Raw genomic sequence first — 24,052 nt, forward strand, 5'->3', positions numbered from 1 at the left:
CTGCAGGAATCACTTCGTCTACTTCACACTTTCTGAAGACAACTATTCTCAGCAATGCAACAGGCTAATCACACCACTGGTGAAGTTATTTGAGGCCAGTTTTTTATTTTAGAGACAGCAAATGCACAGGTTAAAAGTGGCTCTCAGGTCATCAATACAGTGACCACAATCTAGCTTGGCTTGGTTACCCTGGAGTTGCCACCAAAATGAATGACAGAGCAGGGGGCCTGAGTTCACACACAAAGCTTTTATTTTTTTAGATGTAATGCAAATAACCATATCTAATATTTTTTTTTCAGAAAACAAAAATAAATGCAAAACATGCTCAAAAAACAAGAAATCAAGTTGTACTTTTCATAAGGCACCACCAAAAACCCTGGTAAATTAGAGTCCATATTATATTTAAGTGTCTCACTAAGGGGTAAATAAATATGTAAGGGGATAGTCAATAAGTCTTGAGGTTTACAAAAGACATTCCTGTTTGGACATCTTGGAGTATTGCAAGAGTAAAGACTGAGCAGGGTGTGGCTGTGAACACCTGTCACATCCTTTTCCAGTGCACGTCGTTCGGTCGTTGCATAGTGGTGACTGGATAGGGTCCAGGCCAAGAGAAGACGCCAACCCCAGATACATTAATATCCATTCTTTCCTTCTCCTGTGGTAAACGCTAACTGCCACGGCACACCCATATCCAAAGTAAAGATAAGCTTTGATTATTTGAAAAAAAAAAAGGGGGGGGATTTCAAAAGGTAAAAAGCAAACCAAATGCCTGTTTTTAAAAATTTATATTACTGCAAAAGTAACTTTTTACACACATATGAAGCTAGTTCATATATAAACTTTACTGAACCCGGTTACGTGTGGGACTTCACCTTCGTTTTCCCACAATTTTCAAGTTCCACTTCAACTTGCCACTTTCTCCTTGGAGTGGCTCATCCACCTTTTGAAAGAAGGGCTTTCGCAGTTTTCCCTCTCCCCTCCCAGGTAAAAGCACTGGCTGGCTCTCACGTCAACGTACTACAGAATCCAGGGATTGACCAGTAGGGAGTTTCTCCTACAGCTGCAGAACTGCATCAGAATTGAAGAATTAAGAGAAACAAACTTCTCAGACACGTTGAAGATAAAGGTGAAAAGGAAAAGCACAGGTGAAAGCGTCCTTGGCTCACGGGTCAGCCCTCACTGGCGTTTTGATCACTAAAGTACGTCATGGGCAACCACAGGTTTCACGTTTGACATTTCAATTATCCAAAGCAGGACGTGCAGCAGCTGTCACTCCACGAAGCCCAGGTCTGAGTCACAGAGAGCTGGGGACTGGCCACCTGGCAAGGCCCTGACCTGGCGCCTCCATGTGGCTCTGCTGCGGTCACTAGAGGCAGTGAGGCCAGCACCAGCCAGAGGGACCACGGGAGGGCTGTGGCCCCACGTGCAAGGGGCCGAGGGTCTACTCTTGGGCTACCGATTTTCATCTTCCCTTCTCTAATACTCGCCAAAATGCTTTATAGTGAACATAGTGAGAACTGCCTTTGAAAGAATTATTACAAGAAAGTTAAAGTATCAATGGGGAAGAATTGTGACTTGAAGGAGACAGGAAGGGTGAAAAAACATTTTAAATCGAATTTTAATTTGACATGCTACACCACTGCAGAATGGGTTTAAGCTGTAAATATGTAACTTCCTCTAAGTGAAAAGTTTTATACTAGAGAATCAACATTTCTTTAAACAGATGAATCTTAGTCCACTAATTGCAAAATTACACATTTTATGTATTTTTCTTCTTCTTTAAACTAATTTCACTCATCTGTTCTCAGCCTGTCTAAATGGTCAAAAGTCAGAGCAAATTCCTGTGACTTTCAAATTAATACAGAAAATCCCACAATATCAATTAAAGGAATCAGGTTTCAAAATGTCTGAAGATGAACAGGAAGCTATTCATGGTTGGGAGACTGCCTTGCGACTTTCTCAGGTCAAACATACAGGCAAATGCTGTATTGTGGATATAAATCATTTCCTAAACAGCCCTCTCTCCCCATCTCCCACTCTCCAAGCAGCAGAGCCATCTTTCTCAGCATCCTCATGTCCCTCTGCTGACAGCTGAAGGGAAAAGAAGGTATTTTAAAGCGTGTTCCAGGCAGCCATCACTGAAGACTGCAATCAATTTTTAACCCACAAGTGTCTGAAGGCTTTTACAGAGAAGACCAAAAAGAAAAAAAAAAAAAAAATTGTGCTTTCTTCTATAATATAACCAGATGAAACTCTTAACTAAGTAATGATATCTTTATGTACATTAAGCAAAATGAAAACTTATGAAAATAGTTACCTTGTAATTTCCACTGAAATCTTAAATCATACATACACTTGAGATGAAACATTAGGACCCATGCACGTCAACACTGATGAACTTCTTAACATTCAAGATTTTATGATACCAGGGGAAGAGAGACGGAAAGATTGGTAATAGGAACTATAGAGAAAGCATGTCCAGAAACTGGATTTTACAGGAAAGGTTTTTTAGGAAGAGGTCTTTTGAGTTAAATCTCATACCCACTCAAACTGTGACTCGACAGTACATTTCGCTTCTAGTTACTAGAAGACATTTCTTTAAAAAGGGAGGACGAGAGTATTAGCTGTTCTCTGGGCCCATCTTGCTCCTCCCTTTAAAAGGAAAACTGATGAATTTATAAGCCAAACCACATATTTTCAACCCAAAATAAAGGGACACAGGATAGTGAAGACGAAACACCGTTTTCAGCTTGTTTGGTGGGTCTTTTTTGTCCTTAAAAAAAGAAAAAAAAGAGTCCCCTTCTAATAAGAGCTTCCCTAACACCTCCAAGAGGACAGAACACGACAGGAAGGAGGACAACACAGCACCGTCGTTTCAAACTTTCACAAACAGAATGGAACAGAACCAAACAGAACCACCATTGCAGATACAGCACGATCAGGATTCCCCACAGACAGGGACGAGTCCCCACACACAAAGGAAACAGAATTATCTATTTGGACAAAACAAGATGGACCATCTGGTCAGGCGAGGCTGGAAAAGGAAGTGCTAACTCCATGTACTACAAGGAAGGAGTGTGACTCCTTTACAAAAAGCAAGAAGAGAAAGCAAGCCCCCAAATGGATTTCTGATGCTGAGACTCCGTCACAAGCTGCTGGTAACGGTAAATATATATATATTTATATATTCATATATGTATATTAAAAAAGGAAAAATAATCTATTTATAGAACAGTCAGTAGTCAGAGACATTTAGAAAAAAGTAAAAACAAGTCCTTTTTTCTTTTTTTAAAAATGGATTTACTAAAACAACTTCGTCACCAGAGGTACTCTATGCCCAACTCCTCAGAGAGAAGCCATGGGGCTATGGGATAGCGCCCGCGGCTGGCCTCTGTCAGCAACTGCCAGTCCTGGAACCAGACAGTGGGGCAGGGCTGCAAGGCAAAAAGCTGTTTTGCTGGTTTTGCTGGTGGCCATGCCTGAAGCCTGGTGGCACCTGGTACACTTGTCAATGAAGGTTTCCCCGAAAAGCATGCACCGCTAGCTCAGTGAAACATTCTGACTCATTGTGTCTGCTGCTGCAGAAGCCTGGATCCACGTACCTGCTCTTCTCTAAATGCAGACCCAAAGCAACAAGACTTCTCAAAGCCAAAAAAGGCTGCTTGCCTTAAAATAAAATCTCTTCTTCCCAGAATCCAATCTAGTCAGATTCTGAACTGGATGCTACTCTCCTCCTTAGGAAGATGGGGTGATCTGCCCCTCACTTGGGGTTTTCCTCTTGGTACACACAAGCACACGGAGCGGAGGTTTACAGGCCGGGCTCCCCTCCCACGGCCTCTAACAGGACTATGTTCGTCCTGGTCCTCTCCGAGCTGGACCTGCCAGGCATCAAACGCAGGTCAGAGTGGAAGGAAGCTGGTCCTCTGATTCCTCCCACTGCCCTAAGGAGATCCAAGCAGTCAGTACCTCCCAACAGAGCTGGCTGTGAACCTCTAACTAGTATCAACTGGCCCTAAAACACACCCTTACAAGTCCTGCGAGCACACCAATGCAATGATGCCAACCTGCCACCCTAGAGCTCCAGTGTCTGGCCTTAATGTGACAAAGGACCTCAGAGGAGACATGAACTGAAACCCCGGCTGCTGGACCAAGGCAGACACCCTCAGCACATGAGTGCAGACAGAGAACGCGGGTCCCACATCCATGCGCAGAGGAAGTCGGCTGAGAGGACTTTCCCAGAAGGCCGTTCATCTTTGGAAGCAACATTCCGAGTGGACCTAAACCACTCTACTCGATGACTACGGTCTCAGTGTGGTCCATTTTCCCCCGTGTCCCAAACCAACCCAGCGTCTGCTAACTGGTCTCTTTAAGATCCTCCACTGGTAGTTTGTAGCTCATTATGAAGGAAGGGGGCGGCGCTGGCCCTGGGCTGTCTGGCCCCTGCTTCTTTGCACAGTTTGTACAGATGTAGTCTTCACTTTCCGCCATTTCTGGAGAGACCCCCACACAAACTTGGTGAAACCACTCATCGCAGCCACCATCACACTGCACCCAGTCCACCTGTTGGAGACAAGATCGGGGATATTTAGGTTACACATGCAGGAAGCCTGGGATACAAGCAAACCAAAGAGCTGCCTTGGCTTAAATGATAGCAAATAACGGGGATGCCCAGAGATAGACAATAACTTCTTACGGAGTTATTTTTTAAAGAAAGAAGCTGGGAAGTTAATCCCCCCAAATTATTTTTTTTTTCCGTAATGTGTCCACAAAATGAGGCCTCTTAGGTACTCCATCACCTCATAAATACCTGGGGCTCCTTGCAAGGCAGAAACATGTTTGAGAAAATTTGACAAAAAAAAGGAACTTCTAATAGAGCAGCCAAGTAGTTTTAGCTAATATTAACAACGTCTAGGCTCTAAGACAATGCAATTATCAGGAAAGGCAGAGTACAACAATGTGAAGGCAATCCTGTGTATTAGCTTTATTTCAAAGAGATAAGCCAAAGTACTAAGAGCATTAAATACCTTTTTAGAAAAGCAGTCACATAGGCCACTTTTAAAACTAATATTTTTTATTCTTCTCTTCTTCCGTTACAAATACAACTCCCTATAAAAAGTTAGCAAATATCAGAGGTCAAATCTTACAAATTAACCAATTAAAACAGTCAAAGACACAGGTCAATAGATCACTCTGGGGTTTAAAATTAAGGTCTGAGTAACTGACAGGTCAGTGGCAGAGGCCTGGCAAGCTGTGACCCTTCAGAGAGGATGGTGACTATAGGAGGCCAGAAAGGGACTGTGGTTTGGTGGCACTAAGCCTGGGGTAGACACTTAATGGTGAGGAGATACTGGCTTTGCTATTTGGCAGGTAATTGGGGTGGTTTTTGTGGCTATGCCATGGCAGATTAGAACCTTTAAGATAAAAGGGCTTCTTACTCTTCTCTATGCAAGATAAAAGTGGACCATCTCACTAACAATGTCAGAAGCCATGCACAACAATGAACTTTTCTAGAAACCAGAGCAAAGTGAGGAGAATGAAGGGATCCACGAAGTACTTCAGCACAGCTTGTGAGAAAGGACAGAAGGAAGGAGGAATGAGCTAGGAAATAAGTTTCAGGGAAAGTGGGCAGTTCTTAAAATCAGTGTCCACAGACTATAAAGTCCACATCAAAAGTTTGACAGTCATGTTAGTAGTTTCTGGGTTTTTAATAAAGGGTGGGAGAAATCATTTGTCAAAATTATCTTTTTGCTTTAGTTGTTCTTAGAGTTCTAGCTCTCGAGGGGCCAATACTGTGTGGCATAAAGATTACGGAATTCACTCCGAAGTCCAGACCTGATGTATGAGCTGAGGCAAGTCATTCAATCTCCCTAAGGCTCCACATCTCTCTCTGTAACACGGAGACCGAGTCTTACTCACAGAATTATTTACAGCAAGGGGTGCTCAACCTCCAGGATCTAATGTCTGATAACTGGAGGTGGAGCTGCTGTAGTAACAACAGAAATAAAGTGGACAATAAATGTAATGTGCTCGAATCCTCCTGAAACCACCCACTGACTCCAGGCTGTGGAAAAACTGCCCTCCATGAAATCAGTGCCTGGTGCCAAGAAGGTTGGGGACCACTAATTTAGAAGATCAAATGAAATAATGTTTGGCAAGGCACCTGGTCCCCAGGCTGGGACATTGGAGCCACTTCTAAAATTGTAGTCTCCCAGCTCCACTCACTCTTCTTCACACGAAACATTCTGCAAATAACTGCCTGCAGCATGACTCATGCCAGAATTACCTGCTGTGTGTAGCTGAGACCTAGCCCAAACCCACAGACTCAAAATCACCTTGGTGTTCAAACCGGAAGCCTGTATTGTGACCAGCTCCCAGGTCATTCTCATATATTCTAAACCTGACCATCACTTTCACTGTGTGATACTGCTTTCTGCAAGTTCAGAGTGACTTGTTTCCTCAAACGAATTTTTTGTTCTGTAATTGTTTGTATGATATTTAGCTTCTGAAGTCTTAAATGGTCAAAGTGTTCCTATTGTGGCAAACTGCACTGGAGGTACAGAAAACGGAGACGACGACTCCGGTGCAGCAGATAAAAAATAAAGACAGCACAGGCAGGTGAAAGTTTATAGCCTGACAGTGGGTGAACACAGACTGTCTGGCTGTGTGGCGCTGGCCAAGGGACCTGGGAGGACCAGCTGTGGTCCTCTGGGCTGCTCAGACCGGAGGTGTCGTCCAGGTTATAAACACCTGAGTCGACAGGGAACTAACTATTCTAACCAGTCTAGTCCCCACAAGGTAAACAAGTTACAATTTGTCATGATTTGCTGCCAAAAAAAGTTTCTTTTAAAATCAAATTCTGCATCCTGCTCACTGGTTTCTGGTTTCCCAAAATCAAATCTACTGCTCTCTTTCAAATAAGGAAGATGGCATTTCCCCTTTTGAGAGTTTGGCTAGAGGTCCATTCCTAAGCCCAGCTTCCCCACCATTCCAAAAAAGCATAGTAACTTTTCCTGAGACTTGATCCTAGCCTATAGGTCAGACAACAATTTGGCCTAATAATTAGCAGGGAAAAAACGGCCCTATGAATATCTTTTGATCATGCTCCTTGACTAACGATTGAAATTATACTTTTGTCTGGAATGCTAACTGAATCCAAAGGATTCTGAACAGACTGTGGCAGCCTGAATACTTGAGAACAAAGAATCTGGTTAACTGCATAGTAAGTCCTAATAGTCATTTCCCCTTTATTTCTAGGAAGCATATTTATCAAATCAAAAAAAGTAGTTCCTGAAAAACTTCACAGCTATGAGCTGTTCAAATATTAACCGATAAAGAGATTATCGGTTAAATGTGTGTTTAAAAGAGAAATATATTAAACAGAGAAAATTATGTTGGTTTGGCATTTCTTGTTTTGCTAAATGGTTTCATATTTATGCTTAAGAAAAAATATTTGGCATGTTGTATTTTCTTTGATTCTTAGTGCATATTATTACACTGGGAAAAAAGAAAGCTGGTGATTTAGTGATACTTTTAGCTTAGTTACCCAACTGAACTCTTTATATTTTTGGCATTCAATCTCTTTTGCACCAAACTTTCTTGCAAAAGCCAGATATGAAAATTAAAACAATTTACTTAATCAAGTACAACATATGCTTAGAATCTCCATGTATGTTTTTTGGTGCGCTCATCAATAAGTAACCAACCTTTTCAGTCTGCCCGAAATTAACCAGTTTCCCAAGACACAGGAATTTCGGTGCTGAAAGTGACAGCTGGTCACCTTATCATAACATCACCGTAGTTTGTGTGTGTGAGACTCACTCATTTAGGTAATCCAACCTTCGTTTATGCTAAAAGGAGATGAAAATGATAAAGGAACTGATAATGCAAATACTTTTGCCTATATGATTCTCCACAAAAATCCTTTAAAATCAGAGTGGGTAACAAACAATTGAAGTGAGAGAAGTTTATAATCTCTCTTTATTTACTGTATTGGACACCTTAGGGAGGTAGTAATGCTAAGAAGAAAGCCCCAGAAAGAAGGTAAAAAAGCTAAAGGGGGAAAAAGTCTATTTTCATAGTGAGATCAAATATTTATTTCAATGCAGAAAAATATTACTTAAATACTAGCTTGAAAGAACTTGCTCCTTCAAGTTAACTCTTGGTACCAGTAAGATTGAATGAAAGTGGCAGAGTTCAGGGAGAAAAAGAATCTGAACCTGAAAACTAATCTTTTGAAAATAGTTCATTATTTAAAAAAAATTAATTTCAACTTAAAGTCAATTTGATAATGATGGAAGAGATAGTTTTGGGCTTTTAAAACCTTTTACTTTATTCTGATAAAATTTTTCTTTTTTCTTTCTAAAACATCTTTGAAACAGAGGCTATATATATTTAAGTAATCCTTCAAAGTTTTCTCAATCTGCACATTTTTAGGTAAAAGTAACAGAAAGTACTTGTTAGAAAAAAATGTACATTTACCTAAATATGAATAAACTCTAGAAGCTGTGTGTGTTTTTTTGCTATGTAGTATTTAAAGAAAAGACTTCTTTTAAAAACATTCTTTTCTTGGTATCCTTTTGTAGTGAAGATGTATATCATGCATTAATTTGTTTTCCTTAAAGAAACACTACACTTCAAATTGAGGAAGTTGTAAAATTATTTACAAAGGTTTTAAAGAAATACACAGGTAGTAACATTGTGTCAGAAACAAGCTTGGAGCACTACAAAAACTGCAGAACAGCAGTGATGGGCAAAATGTGTATAATCTGAAATAATTCCCATTTGAAATTAAACACATTATAGAAATACATCATTTATAAGTTTCTTTTATGTAGCTACTGACAGGGTGAGGCACACCTGTTCACCTGTGTGTTCAACAATCTTTTCTACTAATCTTCACAAATTTCTGTAGTAATCTGTACAAATCTTTTTATATTTTAAACAATAGACATTTTCTCAAAATATGTTGCTATATTTCCTTTTGCTCCATCAAAATGGGGATGATAACTTTCCAGATTTTTTTTTTATTTTGGCCACGCCACCCAGCTTGAAGGATCTTAGTTCTCCAACCAGGGATGGAACCCGGGGCCCCTGCAGTGGAAATGTGGAGTCCTAACCACTGGACCACCAGGGAAATCCCTTTTCTAGATTTTCAAAAAATACAATGTTAAGAGCAAATCTTAGGGCTTATATATTGATCACATTATTTTAAATAAGTAAAGCAGGACATGTTAATGTATCAATTTTGTAGCAGAAGAGAGAAAACTCTCTGCAGTGTTATATGCTACGGAAAGAGAACAGAGGCAGTAGATGAACTGAACCGTGTTTTAAATGCTAATTAAGCAGAGGAGAAGGGAGAGTGTATTAAGTGAAAAGGAGCGAAAAAAAGAGGAAGGTTATGACGGATATAAACACTGTAGAAAGGATGACGGTAAGTAAGCTAAAAAAAAAAACACATCTTGCTGCCAATCCTACAACTGGTGAAAATTAGTTAAAGGAGAAAGAAAGGGGAGAAGGTTCTGCCAACACTAAGCTACTAATGTTTCAGGACCCAAAGAGAAACAGGTAACCTTTCATAGCCTCTTTAATCAACAAATTCAGATGAGAATACATTCAAATCAAAGATAAAAATAATTCATACACACATACTGTACCTACTAAGATGCTTTAAAAATGTTTATACTATAGAAAAATGCTTAGGAAATTAATAAAGAAAGATGCGAAACTGGACAGTATGACATGATATGAAACAAACCATACAGAAAAAGAACTGGAAGGAAGCACACTAAAATATTCCCAGTTGTTACTCTCAGAGAGCTGGACTATGGGGTATATATTTTACTATATACTCATTTTCCAAAAGTGAGAGGACCTTTAATAATTTAAACATGTCATGTAGTTCTGGACTGTTTTTGTACTTGCATCTCAATTACCGGAGGGGTGGGGATATTAGTGGAGCACCTGGTCTGGGAGCCAGGTTTCTCCTTGTGGTTTTGCCACTGACTAGTCTATGACTTTGGTTACATCGTTTATCCTCACTCAGTCCTGGTTACATCATTTGTAAAATGAAGAGGCTGGAGAAGGTGACCTCTTCAAGCTCTAACAGTATTTAGCCAAGGAGGGAATAGTGATACAACTGTATTTATTCTGTTTATATATTCAAACTGAGGGGTTATTAAAATTCTAAGAGTCAAGTGGCGTAAGGAGATAAAGTTAAAGCCATGAACTTACTAATAATCTTGATGGGAACACCAAAATAGATGCCTCCAGACACTTAAAGAACTATGATTTTTCATAAAGTCCATCCACTTTTCTCAGAAGTCTGTAACATCAATATTGCCTTAAGAAAGATCATCATGTACTTACTAATATTTAAAGTTTAGGGCTGACATTAAAAAAAAAGATAGTACCTTTAAAGGTCTTCATTATTTTCTGCAAGAAATTTTTAAAAATCATGTTCTATTTAGGAGCATATACATAGGCCTGTGTGTAGCTAAGACACAGACCAAAGGGAAGATTCAACCCAAGTTTTATGTCTTCACACAAATCTCCAGGCAATTTGCTTCCTGGGTCTTAGAACTCTGGCCTGGGACCTTTTAGGCCACTGTGGCTGACTGACAAGGTGCTTAGTCCTCAGAGGCACCCTACAGGGAGGGCACACGACTGCTCTGAGCTCTGCTGAGGCCACACATGGGGTGCACTGCTCCTGGGTACCACACAGCTTCTCTCTGCTCATCTGGGATGTTTCGCTCTGTACACAAATTCTAAAACACATTTCTTCTATTAAAATCTCATAACTGAAAAAGGTTCTAGAAACTATATTAAACATGTGATGGTGCAAGGCCAAATCCTGGGATCAAAACAGACCATCACTATGTCACAGCCTCGTGTGCCTGGCTGCTGCTCCGTGTCCCCGCACACACTCGCTGGGACACAGAGAGACTCACCTTGTCCTTGCAGGGCCTCTGGCAGTTCTGCGCAGCGCACACGGCGTTCTCATCATCCGACTCCTCCGCACCAGACCAGTCGTACTTGGAGGGAATGTCTAGCACCTTCTTCTCTCTCTTCTTCTCGGTGCTCTCTTTCACAAGTTCGACTTTGGCTGCAGCGGCTTTCTCCTTCTTTTTCTTCCTCTCTTCTTCTTTTGCTAGCTTCTTGGCCAGTTTGTTCAGCTCCTTTGATTTTTCTGCACTTAATTTTAATTTCTTCTTTTTAGGTTTATCCATTTTCTTTAGCTCCTTGGACTTCTGCTTTCCTTCACCAAAAAGCTGCTCTACTTTTTCTAGCTTCCGTTTCCGTTTCTTCTCTGAAGAGTCCTTTCCTTTTATTTTTAATGGTTTCTCTTCCATGCTGTCATCCTTCAAAAATATAAAAAGAGAAACAATTTAAAAGCAAGACATTCAAAAACAGTTTTATTCTCTTATATGAGGTATCATGAGTATACAATTTCATAATGACAGGAAGAATATGAATTACCAAGGCTGGGGGGAGGGAAATGGGATTTATTATTTAACAGGTACTGAGTTTCTCTTCGGAGAATGCAATGGCAACCCACTCCAGTACTCTCGCCTGGAAAATCCCATGGACGGAGGAGCCTGGTAGGCTGTAGTCCATGGGGTTGCTAGGAGTTGGACACGAATGAGCGACTTCACTTTCACTTTCCACTTTTATGCACTGGAGAAGGAAATTGCAACCCATTCCAGTGTTCTTGCCTGGAGAATCCCAGGGACAGGGGAGCCTGGTGGGCTGCCGTCTATGGGGTTGCACAGAGTCAGACACGACTGAAGCGACAGCAGCAGCAGCAGAGTTTCTCTTTGGAATAATTTAAAAGTTCTGGAAATGGACAGTGGTAACAGTTGTACAATATTATAAATGTGATTAAAACAACTGAATTGTATACTTAATAAATTTTACATTGTATACATTATACAATAAATATTCTATATTTTAAGAAGACAAATATAATATTCAAAGAAGGTAACAGTAGAAAATAATGGCAAGCCCTGAATAAAATATCTGACTTATTTTTAGCTTATCGGGGACGGGGGAAAGGCCAAAAAATTGTCAGCATACATTATACAGTCTGCAGCATCTGTCTGTAACTGAGACGTAAACATAGAAAGCTCAACATATTAAATGTATACTAAGTTACACAGTAACTCTTTTGGTCTTTATTTACCAGCATTAAAATTCTTAACAAGAGGTGAGGCAGAAAAAGAAATACTGAAAATCATAAGCTTGGTAATTACTTAAGAAATAACACTTCCTAAGATTCTGCAGGTAGAGGATGAGATGATTAGACCACATCACTGACTCAATGGAATGAATCTGAGCAAACTCCAGGAGACAATGGAGGACAGAGGAGCCTGGTGTGCTGCAATCTATGAGTTCGCAAACAGTAGGACACGACTTAGTGACAGAGCATAGGAATCTGCAGAATCAGACAATACTGGGTCACAAGTATCTTAAACCTATCACACCTTGAATAAGACATTTAACTTTTCAAAACTCTGTGTTTCCTTATATATAAAATCAAATAAGACAGTGGTTGTGAAGAGAAAGCTCTGCTAATTGGAAAACAATATCTAAATTAGGCACCTTCGATCTGACTTCCAAACCAAACTACAGCGTGCCAGCATACAACACTGTACCTTCCACTTCACAGAAACAGTCAAGGAAAAGAAAGATGATTCAGAACACAGCAACCAAATGCCACAGTTAGAGCCTGGGTACCTCCACTTTTACTGCAAGTGTGACTTCAGGCAAGTTTCTGCATCTCTGACCCTTACCTTCTTTAGAGGTAGAAAGAGCTAAACGCTTGCCTTGTCTGTCCTTTCCACTCCTGCTCAGGATTATAGTATCACAGATAAAAAAACATGGGTAAATTGTATAAAAATATATAAACTATGTAAAACCTCAATAAAGAAAACCATAAAGCAGAAATACTTTGGCTTGGTGAGAGAGAAGGCAACTGGAGCACTATCCACCAGTCCTCCCCTTGTGACCTGAGGAACCTCCAAGGAGCTGGGACATTGTAAGTGGTTTAAACCATTGTGTAATAAGCTTCCAATCTGTACCTCCATGATGTGCAGGAATCTATCTTCAGAGGGTGGGTGTGTGGCCTGCAAAATCCGCCATATGTGCTGAGTCTCGTCCAGGGACACCTCCAGGAGATCTCCCACCATCATCAGCTCCTCCAGCTGAGCTTTAGCTCCTGGCGACAACTCCAGCACTGGAGGCTCCAAGCTCCGGGGCACCAAAGGGCTCTTCCGAGGCTGTTTCCGCGGGGTGCTAGAACCTTTCCCCCAAAACAGAAGACAGAACAAAACATGAAAACTACTGAAAAAAGTAATGCTTTCAAAGTAAATATTTAGAGGAATGGTCCCCCTCTTCCTCCAACACTTAATTTAGATGTTTGGATTCACTGTATCAGTATTAAAGTGAAATTTAAAAAAAAAACACAGAACAAAAAAGGCCTAGAATTCTAATGACACTCTAAAAAACTGGTTTAGAGTGAAAACACAGGTTCCATATTGTTTATCTTGTGACTGGAGGGGAAAGGGAATGCTCTCTCCATTGTAGAAGATACCGAAAGATTAGACATATAACTGCCACATATAAATAACCCATTATCTGCCTAATTAACAATAATAATATGCTGTCCCATAAAATCCTGAATTTTACTATGAAGACAGAGATAGTCTCCATTTTCCAGAGGTGTGACCTAAAGCAGTCTGACTGATTTTCACTGGGGACAAAAACTAGATAGTGAACACAATAGAAAAATTATTTACCAAGGGATGAAGAATAAAGCTTTTCAAAACCAGAATGAGTATTCTTCAAAAGTAGCAAGTTCCTCAACAACTAATTATAAACAAATAGAGGATAAATAATGACTGATCAGGGGTTTGATAAAAGCGGGTTCAGAAGGGGCTGGATGGACTCTAAAGGGCTTCCAATTAGGAGTCAATGATTCTACAGAAATTTTCTATCATTATGACCTAATGACAGAAAAATGCTACCAGAGACTGGATTTTCCAAAGTTGCATTTTTCAAGTTCTACTGCATTTCATGGTCAGGAGCCATACTTGAGGAGAGACTGCCAGTGTGGTGTCAGACTTCTCTTCCCCACACTGCTCCCCGGGGTGGCAATACCTTGAGAGCAGCTCTTAGAAGCGGATGAGTATGCGTGCTCTGCGCAGAAGGAGGGTGCCGTCCACATGTGCGTGACCACTTCCTCAGACTTGATGGGGATCTCTTCATCACAGAAGAGGTTGGGCTCCAGGCTGCTGGAGGACTTCACGCTAGCTGTGTCCTGAAGAAGCAGCCAAGGGGGTGCTGAGAATTAGGAACATTTAACTTGTCCCATGACAATAATCTAAGCACAGGGTTTTAATACAACACAGTTAGCGGGGGGGTGGGATCCTTAAATATCTGGTATTAAATGGGAAAGAAAATTTCCACTGGGGAAAAAACAATGATCACCACAGTTTCAAGCCAAAAGTAAAGCTCAAGAGCAATCCACAAAGATAATAGATCTACAAGAAAGCTATGATTTGAAGAATAACCTTTCTACAGTCTACAACACATAAAGACTCCTGTAGCCCTGAGTTAAGAAACTCTGACCATTTAAGAAAAAATAAAATGGACTTAGGAGGGGAATAAAGGTTCAGATGTGGTACCTTAAGGACATGGCTCATTCAATCCTCTCTAAAGGTTTTCAAATCCAGATGCTTACCAGTTGCTGCTTTTATTTACCAGCTAGCTGCCCTTACTTAAAAAGCCTGACTGACAGTGTTTTAGGTTATAAATCCTGACAACTTCAAGCAGGTCTCAGATGACTCTTCCCTGAAGTTAGGCTCCACAACCCACATGTACAGCTTTAACGGTCATAGTGCAATCAGGAATACAGAAACCTCAGGTATTTTAACTAGGAGAATTTAATAAAGTGAACTGGCTAAATCGTACACTGAAGGCTTGAAAAAGCAAACAGAAACATCAAAGTAACACCAAGGTAACTACAAGAAAGAGCTGCCATCTCTAGGGCTTGAGGTAACAGAGAAAAGAAGTGGGGTTATTACAACTAGAAAGCTGGGGGCCTGCAGAGCTGGGACCAGACCTGTGAGGAGCAGGCACTGGCCTGTGTTCTGCTATCTCTAACAAAACACAATGTGGCTGGCTTCTGGGGTGCAAAAAAAAACAACTACACTGGAACCAGCTGCTACTGCCAGGGGAAAAGACAAAACGAAAAACAAATGTCCAAAAACCAAACAAAAACAGAAAACAGTAAACAAAACAAGAAAACTGTAGTTCAATGATGGCAGGAATGGAAAATAAAACAGTAAGCCATCAAATCCTTTCTCACTACGCGGGCCTTTTAATGTTCTCTAATGCCCTCTGCTGGCAGAGGGAGGCTGCAAGCAAAGGATAAACGTGCAGAGCATGGGTTGGCAAACCACAGCTTGTAGGCCAAACCCAGCTGCTGCCTGGTTCTTGTATGGAGTGTGAGCCAAGAACATTTTTAAATTTTTAAAGAGCTGTAAAAATAAACAAACAAGAAGACATAACAGAGACCACATATGGCTTGCAAAGCCTAAAAATAATCTACTCTACATCATACATAATATCACTACACATAATGTATGTTAATATATACATGTGGTATTTTACAGGGAAAGTTTACCAAGCCCTGGGGTAGTCCCAGCCCCAGCACCACCAAGAACAGTACACAGGGGAGCTTAGAAGACCAGAGACAACAGCTAAGGACTAACACAACAGCTGACTGTAGGGTGCATAAGAGGAAGATGTACTGTCATCAGAGACTATGCTTAATTAAACAGGATACTTAAAAGGTTTCACAAAGAGACTCTGGAAGACAGTTACACTCACTGAGAATTTAGGAACAGCAGTTCACATAGGTCTTCTTTCCTGTTTCAGAGAATCTAAGTCCTAAAAGGCCACAGGCCAAGAGAGTACTTTAGTACTCGCCTACTGCCGTCCCCAGGTACTTCACCTCACTGACTGGAAGGGTCTTTTCTGACCTTGACTCCACTCATTTCATTGAAACTCAAGCAGAAAATTTTCTATTAAGCTTCTGAACTAGAAGTGAAACTGATCAGAAAATAATGGTTGAAAATAAAGATAGGTAAAAATAAATTTAAAAAAATTACTTCCCTGGGATGACATATGAAATATAATACATAAAAGTTCAATTTAAATCCAACCATGTCAACAATTATATTAACTATAAAAGAAATAAACACCCCCAATTAAAAGACAGATTGTAATACTGCCTAAAAACCCAGATTTAACCATATATTTTACAAATACATATATATGCAGACTGACATACCAGAAGAACCCTACCACATGTGCTGTCTACAAAAGACGCCTTTTAAATATAAAGACACAGATAGGCTGGAGGTAAAACAACTGATAAACAGCAAGCTAAAGCAAATTACTCTTCCTAAGGGGAAAACTTCCAGTCAGTCCCACTAATGGTAAATACACAGGAAGGACGAATGGCTTCTCAGTGAGCAATGTGTCTTATAACAGATCTGTCACTCCACCATATCTGGTATCAGCAGGACTAAATTCTCAGACAAAATCTACTCTATTTTCACCAAAGCTGAAGCCACTCAAGTATTAAGGGTAGAAAAGAAGAAAAATCAAAGAATCCAAGTGCTTAACTTGCCATTCTGTAAATTAAGCAATTCCTGGGATTAAAAAAAAGAACTTCCTAGGAGATAACAGCCACTTCTATTTTATACCCTCCTTTCTGATGTGTGATTCCACACATGTATGCATTTGGAAAATATAAACTGTACTATGGATGAACAGTCTAATAAAGGTAAACAATATGGTTTAAAAGGAAATAATCATATGAACATCTGAAAAAAATGTTATCCCAGACACAATCATACAAATCTGTAACAGATTCTCAGACTTTGTTTCATTAAATGTATTATTTTCCTGACTAATGAGTTCTCGGAATTGCTGCTTAGATTTTTTTTGTGGTGATCACATGGTGTGACATGCAAAATGAAGTAATCGAGCAATACAATGCACAAACCATCTGCTTTAAACATTTAAATGCTGTGATAACTAAGATCAAATGACTGATTTTCATTTTCTAATTACCTACTCGTCTTCCTAAACCAGCAGGGGCTCTTCATCTAGCGAAGATATTAAATTTAAGCTATTTTAAGGATAAATTCACAGTCACAATCAGGGAAGATCATACAAAGTAAAAAATCACCAAGTCAACTGCCAATAAGTCGGCAAGTAAGATTTTCATTACACAGTAAGTGCTTTCTCTATAGGAAAACACTCAAGAGCACTTGAAATTTTTTTAGTACAAAATTTTGGAGCACTGAAGATACCAATCAATGTCAAGGTAAATCTGACCTTGAATTACCACAAGTCTTACCACCATTCTTTTACTCTCCTAAGTTGTCAATACACTGCTAACATTATAACATCCACAATCTTATTTTCCAGCCTGCCAACATCCCCTTCTAAGAGAGTGTAAGCTAAGAGCCCATATATACTTTGCAAACAAAGGACTACTCCATACAACCGTATCAAACCACAGTCCTGATCCATAGCCCTGAAATCATGTAATACTTGCGATGTTTTGTTTTCATAGGTTACTGATCTGCTTCCAAGCAAAGTCCATCATGTTTGACAATTCCAGACTACTGGTTGATACCTAACATGCTAGAAAGATAACAACCCAGGTACTGAAGGTCTCTAAGCCAAAACTGCAAACAGGCAATTTTAGTATTAGCTAACTAACCTATATGTGCTGTGGGCAGCATCCCCTTCCAGCTGCTTCTGGTCATTTTACCAGTTTCATACATACAGTCATTAACTTCACATAGCCATTAACTTCAAGGATGACAATGTGCTTCGAACCTCATTTTAAATGCTAATTCAAATTTCAACTTTTCTCAAGTCTTTAATTTATATGATTTTTAAAAAATTCCCTCAATGAAACATCCCCTGGATCCATTTTTATTTTGAGAAAAATATTTTCCAGCAGGTAATTTACAGGTATCTATGATGGACGGTTTCCCTTTATATCCTGGGAGTTCTAATGCCGATGGTATTTGTACTCTCTAACCCTAACCCTAACAATGAGCTTACCTACCTGACAGACATGCTGAAAAGACAAAGGAAAAGGATGCACCCTAATTTTTTCACACACCAGACTATGAATTCCCTGGTTATAAGCACAGACGCTGAACATTATCTCCACAAAGAAGAATACAAAACACATCAACGGATTCATTGTGAGCTGGCAGGGTATCTGTCCAGATCACGGTATTACTTGACAAAAGATGAACGTCTTAGGCCTGACACAAAACAACAATAAAAGGCCAAGAAGACCCAACACAGAACCTTGCCAAAACCGCCCCTTCACCCCAGTGTGCTGTCACGATCAGAACAATCATACTGAGGGCAAACCCTTTGTTACGCGACTATAACTCCACAAATTCAAGTCATGGGCCCAAGTATAACGCATCCCTGAATATGACATTCTATCCAGCACCAACCAGATGAGAGATCAGAGAAAAAGACCCAAAGCACAGCTAGAACGGGATTCTTAAAACCTAACTATACAGACTTAAACAATCCAAAGCAAAGAATGCTGAAATCAGCCATGAAATCTTTCAGTAACTTAAACATATAATTCTTCCAGCCCCTCTCAGGAAAATACATACAGGCTTTTTAAAAACATACCATCCTTTATTAAAAAATGTAGCTTCACCAATCTGTGTTTTTTTAGAGCATAGAAAAAATGCCATCACCATAAACTCAGGATAGATATAACGACTAGCTTTCTCTCCCACTTTCAGGCCTTAAACATCAGTGTTCAACAGCTTTTTAAACAAACCCAGTGATCAAATGATCAATCCCCCCAGCCCATCCCTGTAATTACCTTCATATCATAGCCATAGGTCTCCCGAATGTCTTCATCAGAATCTGTCTCCTCATCGTCATAGTCCGCCGTTTGTCGAGGGGAAGAAGACACACTGCTCGCCACCCGATTGAAAGCAGACGGCTGGAAACTAGGCAAGTGTCCCTAAACAACGAGCAACCCAGAGATGAAGAGAGGCCCTAAATACACACAAGTGTTAATGCATGCCTGAGTCCATCAAATTGTAATGAAGCAACTTACTGTTATTTTCCTAATACTGGTGGGAGATTTGATTTACTGCTTACACACTGACAGATATTGCCCCATGAAATAGGAAAAAAAAGAAAAAACAAAATTCTCAACTTGCCTGCAAGTCTGGGTTGGCTGCAGCTTTCTGGAGTTCTGCACTAATGATCTTTTCAGTTTTCTCCCGAGCTGCCTGCTCCACCATCCGCTGGCTCAACACGGACAGCTTGGCCAGGGCAGAAGACAGTTCGTCTGTGGCCAGGGCTTGCCGGGCCCTGTCCTGCCAGCTCATAGCACGTTCTGTCAAACACTGAAGGGCCTCCCCCTCAGGCAGCCGCACCGGCAACTTCTGAAGGGACACCAGGAGGGACAGGATCGTCTCCAGCCGAGGCCTTCGAGACCGCATGCAGAGAGGACAAAGGAATTTTACTTCCTTAGCCTGCCAGCTAGACCCCTTCTTCTGGGAACTCGATTTAGGAAGAGGAACACAGCTGTTGTGAAACCAGTCTTTGCAGAGCTCACACTGGAGCATAAACCCACTCGCTGTCTTGCGGCAAATGCAAAACTTGACGTCCTCTATGCGGTCCACCATGCTCATCTTGGCGAGGTTGGCTGCCCTGAGGGAATGCATGGCTTCCAGTTCCTTCTGCTCCCGCTCTTTGAAAACTGCCACCTGCGTACGACAAACATTTAACTGAAGGGAGTCACTGCAAAATGTTCCCAAAATACAAAATCTTCAAGCGTAGGGACCATCTCCACACTGCAGACTCATGTTGACAAAGCACTGTCTTTTTTTTTTGGCCACACCTCGTAGTATGTGGGATCTTAGTTCCCCAACAAGGGATTGAACCCACAGCACCTCCACTGGAAGCACAGAATCTTAACCACTGGACCACCAGGGAAGTCCCAAGCACTGTCCTTAAAAAAACAAAAAAAAACCATCGTTTTCCTAAAATTTGGGGCAGCCTGACAGTTTCTATGCAAATACTCATCTGTGACATAAGCAAACTGCCGTCATATATAACAATGTCCAGCAGTCGAGTAGTTAATTCTTTCATACGGGGCAGGAGAAAGATGGTATGCCTTGAAATCAAGCGCCACCCTGGTATCAGGCCGGGCTCTTATACATAACAAGACTCCTGACCCAGGTTTTCTGAATCTCAGTTTTCCAAAAAATGAGAATATTAGTAACTTCACTTTGCTGTTTTAAGGATTAAATAAGATAACATACGACAGTGCCTAACTTGGCACCTGGCACAAGATAAACATTTCATCGGTACTGACTCCCTACCTCCTTCTAATTCATTCTCTGGGGGAAGCCCAATACAAATCCATTTTATTTCTTTCTTGGAATTTCCAGCTTATGGAGAAGAGTAAAAAAGGCTGATGACTAATTATAGTAAGGTTTTATGTAACTCATTAAAAAAATATATATATATAAAAACAAAACTTAATTATCATGAATATTATCAGGGCATCTTCTTTTTAAACTCTGTTAGCTTTGAAACTATTTTGAGGCAATTTCAGTGCTATTTGTCTGGCAAGACTGACTCACTAGGTAGGCTAACAAGAAATTATTTCCATCAGCCTCAAACAGGATCATTTGCAGGCAGGAACGGCCATGTGAAGTCACTTAGTGAATGCGCTTCCCCACTATTACATATTGCCCAAGCTCATTTTTATTTTCTACTTCCTCAGGCTCCCTGTAATCGTAACATATCCCTCCTACTCTACAATAAAACCCATAATTTTAATTATCTACAAACACTTTTTTGCATACTCACTATATTACTGAATGCTACCGAGAGAGGCAAAGACTGCAAACAGCAGCTGCGTCAGTCAGTCAGCTGGTACCACTCCTTTGAAGAGCACAACAGCATTAAGCACCATTAAACACTCTAAAATCTTAGCCTGGTAATCCCATTACTAAGAGTCAAGTGTAGGAATACAATCTGAAAAAGGAAAAGGCTAAGTCCACTTTGCTATTATCCATAATACTGAACACCGAGTAACAACAAAAATGCTCAGTATCAGAAATGTGTTCAGTAAATTATGGACAATTTGATGGACTACTGGACAACTATTAAAACAACAATAAAAAAGGATATGGAAAGGGCAATTTTAGGGAGAGAGAACAGTTTTTATATACTTTGACTTCAAATATTAAAAAGGTGTGAAATATGTACAACCATGAAGTCAAAGATAAACTATACAAAAATAAAAAGTTAGGAACATAAAACAGTGACTGCTTCACAGAACGCTGCATTCACCAAGCAAATTTAAGAAGCACTCTAACTCTCACCACTGTGGCTGCGTCTCTGGTTTCCTCCAGTCCTTCCTCCAGGTCACTCAGAGGCTCAAGGTCCAGATCCTTTTCTTTTTCTTTTTCTATCAGCTCTTTTACTTTTTTCCTTCTATTTTTTCCACTCCCATAAATACCAATGTCAGTCCGGGGACTAAGCACCTACAAAAATAAAACCAAACACTGAGCTCTGGTTTTAAAAAAATCTCAAAACTGAAAATAAACGTAACCATTTATTGACCACTCACATGTCCCAGACACATTCTTACAAACTTCACATGCATTATCGAACTCAAACTTTCCAACAAGCCTCTGAAGTAGGTGGTATTATCTCCACAAACAAGGGGAACAGGTTCAGAAAGGCAACAAGTTGCCCACAGACACAGCATCAACACCAGGAATCCGTCCTCAAACATGAAACAATCTTATTCCAATGTCTATGCTCTTAAGTATGTTCTAACTGTTCAACATGAAAAGGGTAATGAGCATTTAAATTTGTGCTTCTCACTATTTACAACAACCAAGACATGGAAGCAACCTAAGTGTCCACTGACAAGAGGAATGGATACAGATGTGGTGCATATATACCATGCACTACTACTCAACTGCAAAAAAATAATGAAATAATGCCATTTGCAGCAATATAGATGGACCAAGAAATGATTATACTAAGTGAAGTAAGTCAGAACAACAAATATCATATATCACTTACACATGGAATCTAAAAAAAGAAATACATACCAACTTATTAACAAAACAGAAGCAGCTTCACAGACATAGAAAACAAACATGGTTACCAAAGGGAAAAGGTGGGGGGAGGAATAAATTAGAAGTTCGTGGCTAACAGATATATAATACCTATATAAAAAACAGATAAACAAGGCCCTACTGTATAGCACACGGAACTATATTCAATACCTTGTAATACCTATAATGGAAAATAATCTGAAAAAGAAAATATATATGTATAACTGAACCACTCTGCTGTACATGAGAAACTAACACAACATTGTATGTAAATCAACTGTACTTCCAGGTAAAAAAAAAATTTTTTTAATTTGTGCTTCTGAGAATAATAAGATCTTTTGGTGCTAAGAGTCCATGATAACAACAGAGATAAGATGCAGGCTGACACAGCGTAAGGTGAACTGGAAGAAAGTCTGTTCAGGGTTCCAGATTACTAGCCAACATCTGATACCACCCAGTGGCAATGAACTTGTATAACCACGACCAGATAAACTGACAACCACCCTCACCTTAGGTAATGGGTCACCTACTTCTGGGGAGGGCACTGAAGGGCACGCACATGAAAACAAACCACTCCTCACCTGTAGCAGCGTGTGGCTGGAATTCTTCTTGAGAAAGGTCCTCCCTGTCCGTTCTCTCCAGGCCCGAGCTGCTGCCACTTGAGACTCCACCTGGGGCAGCGCATCAAGACGCACGGGGATAGGGCGGCCTTTAGCAGATAAGCTCTCCAGCTGCTCCAAGTAAGCATAATTACTGCCACTCTGGGAAACAGAAGTACAGCCTTACATAATCTTTGATCTCTCATGGAGTCTGGCAATACACTATTAGTAAATCTTATAAAGAGTTTAGTGCTAACCTTTTCCATTAACTATTAGTCATTAAACCTAACTGTATCTCTTAACAGTCTTCCAATGTCCTTTAAAAAATGTTTGTATAAATTCATGTTGTCAAAGGTTTTTTGAAATGAATTAACAAGGGATCCAGTAAGATGTAAAAACTAGTTCAAAGGACAATCTAAAAACAAACATATAAATGCAATTAGGAATGAGGAAAAGTAGCTCTTTCGTCTAGGCCGCCGAAGGAAGACCCGGAAACTTAGGGGCCACGTGAGCCACGGCCACGGCCGCATCGGCAAACACCGGAAACACCCGGGAGGCCGAGGTAATGCTGGTGGCATGCATCATCACAGGATCAACTTCGACAAATATCACCCAGGATACTTTGGGAAAGTTGGTATGAGGCATTACCACTTAAAGAGGAACCAGAGTTTCTGCCCGACTGTCTACCTTGATAAATTGTGGACCTTGGTTAGTGAGCAGACACGAGTAAATGCTGCCAAGAACAAGACAGGAGCTGCTCCTATCATCGATGTGGTGCGATCAGGTTACTACAAAGTTCTGGGGAAAGGAAAGCTCCCAAAGCAGCCTGTCATCGTGAAGGCCAAATTCTTCAGCAGAAGAGCTGAGGAGAAGATTAAGGGTGTAGGTGGGGCTTGTGTCCTGGTGGCTTGAAGCCACATGCTGGGAAATTCATTAAATGTTAAGTGCTTTTCAAAAAAAAAAAAAAAGGAATGAGGAAAAGTAAAAGTGAAGTCGTTCAGTTGTGTCCAACTCTTTGCGACCCCATGGACTGTAGGCTACCAGGCTCCCCCATCCATGAGATTTTCCAGGCAAGAATACTGGAGTGGGTCCCAACCCAGGGATCCAACCCAGGGATCAAACCCAGGTCTCCCGCATTGTAGGCTGACCTTTACCGTCTGAGCCACCATGGAAGTCAGGAATGAGGAAAGGAATTTGCTAATAGATGGAAACAGGCATTTAATATCATCCAGGTCT

At 40.5% G+C, this 24,052-nt stretch overlaps 1 protein-coding gene and 1 pseudogene across 2 annotated transcripts in view; one reads left to right on the forward strand and one right to left on the reverse strand.

Moving 5' to 3' along the window:
* Nucleotides 1–232: 232 nt before the first annotated feature.
* The window catches only part of KDM5A (lysine (K)-specific demethylase 5A), a 65,470-nt gene continuing 41,650 nt past the window's right edge, over nt 233–24,052 (reverse strand). Inside the window, exons 21-28 of the mRNA XM_010845020.1 lie at nt 22,799–22,978; nt 21,471–21,632; nt 19,290–19,841; nt 18,944–19,087; nt 14,155–14,314; nt 13,077–13,297; nt 10,947–11,357; nt 233–4,560 (exon numbers count right to left, since the gene is read on the reverse strand). Coding sequence (XP_010843322.1) covers nt 4,354–4,560; nt 10,947–11,357; nt 13,077–13,297; nt 14,155–14,314; nt 18,944–19,087; nt 19,290–19,841; nt 21,471–21,632; nt 22,799–22,978 — 2,037 coding nt within the window. The 3' untranslated portion in view covers nt 233–4,353. The remainder of the gene's footprint in view (nt 4,561–10,946; nt 11,358–13,076; nt 13,298–14,154; nt 14,315–18,943; nt 19,088–19,289; nt 19,842–21,470; nt 21,633–22,798; nt 22,979–24,052) is intronic.
* Nucleotides 23,159–23,784, forward strand: LOC104992331 (annotated as a pseudogene). Its single transcript, XR_825692.1, has 2 exons — nt 23,159–23,170; nt 23,276–23,784. The product of XR_825692.1 is annotated as a 60S ribosomal protein L27a pseudogene (transcript).

Source organism: Bison bison, unplaced genomic scaffold (genome assembly GCF_000754665.1).
Source record: "Bison bison bison isolate TAMUID 2011002044 unplaced genomic scaffold, Bison_UMD1.0 scf7180017864213, whole genome shotgun sequence".
Taxonomy (NCBI): domain Eukaryota; kingdom Metazoa; phylum Chordata; class Mammalia; order Artiodactyla; family Bovidae; genus Bison; species Bison bison.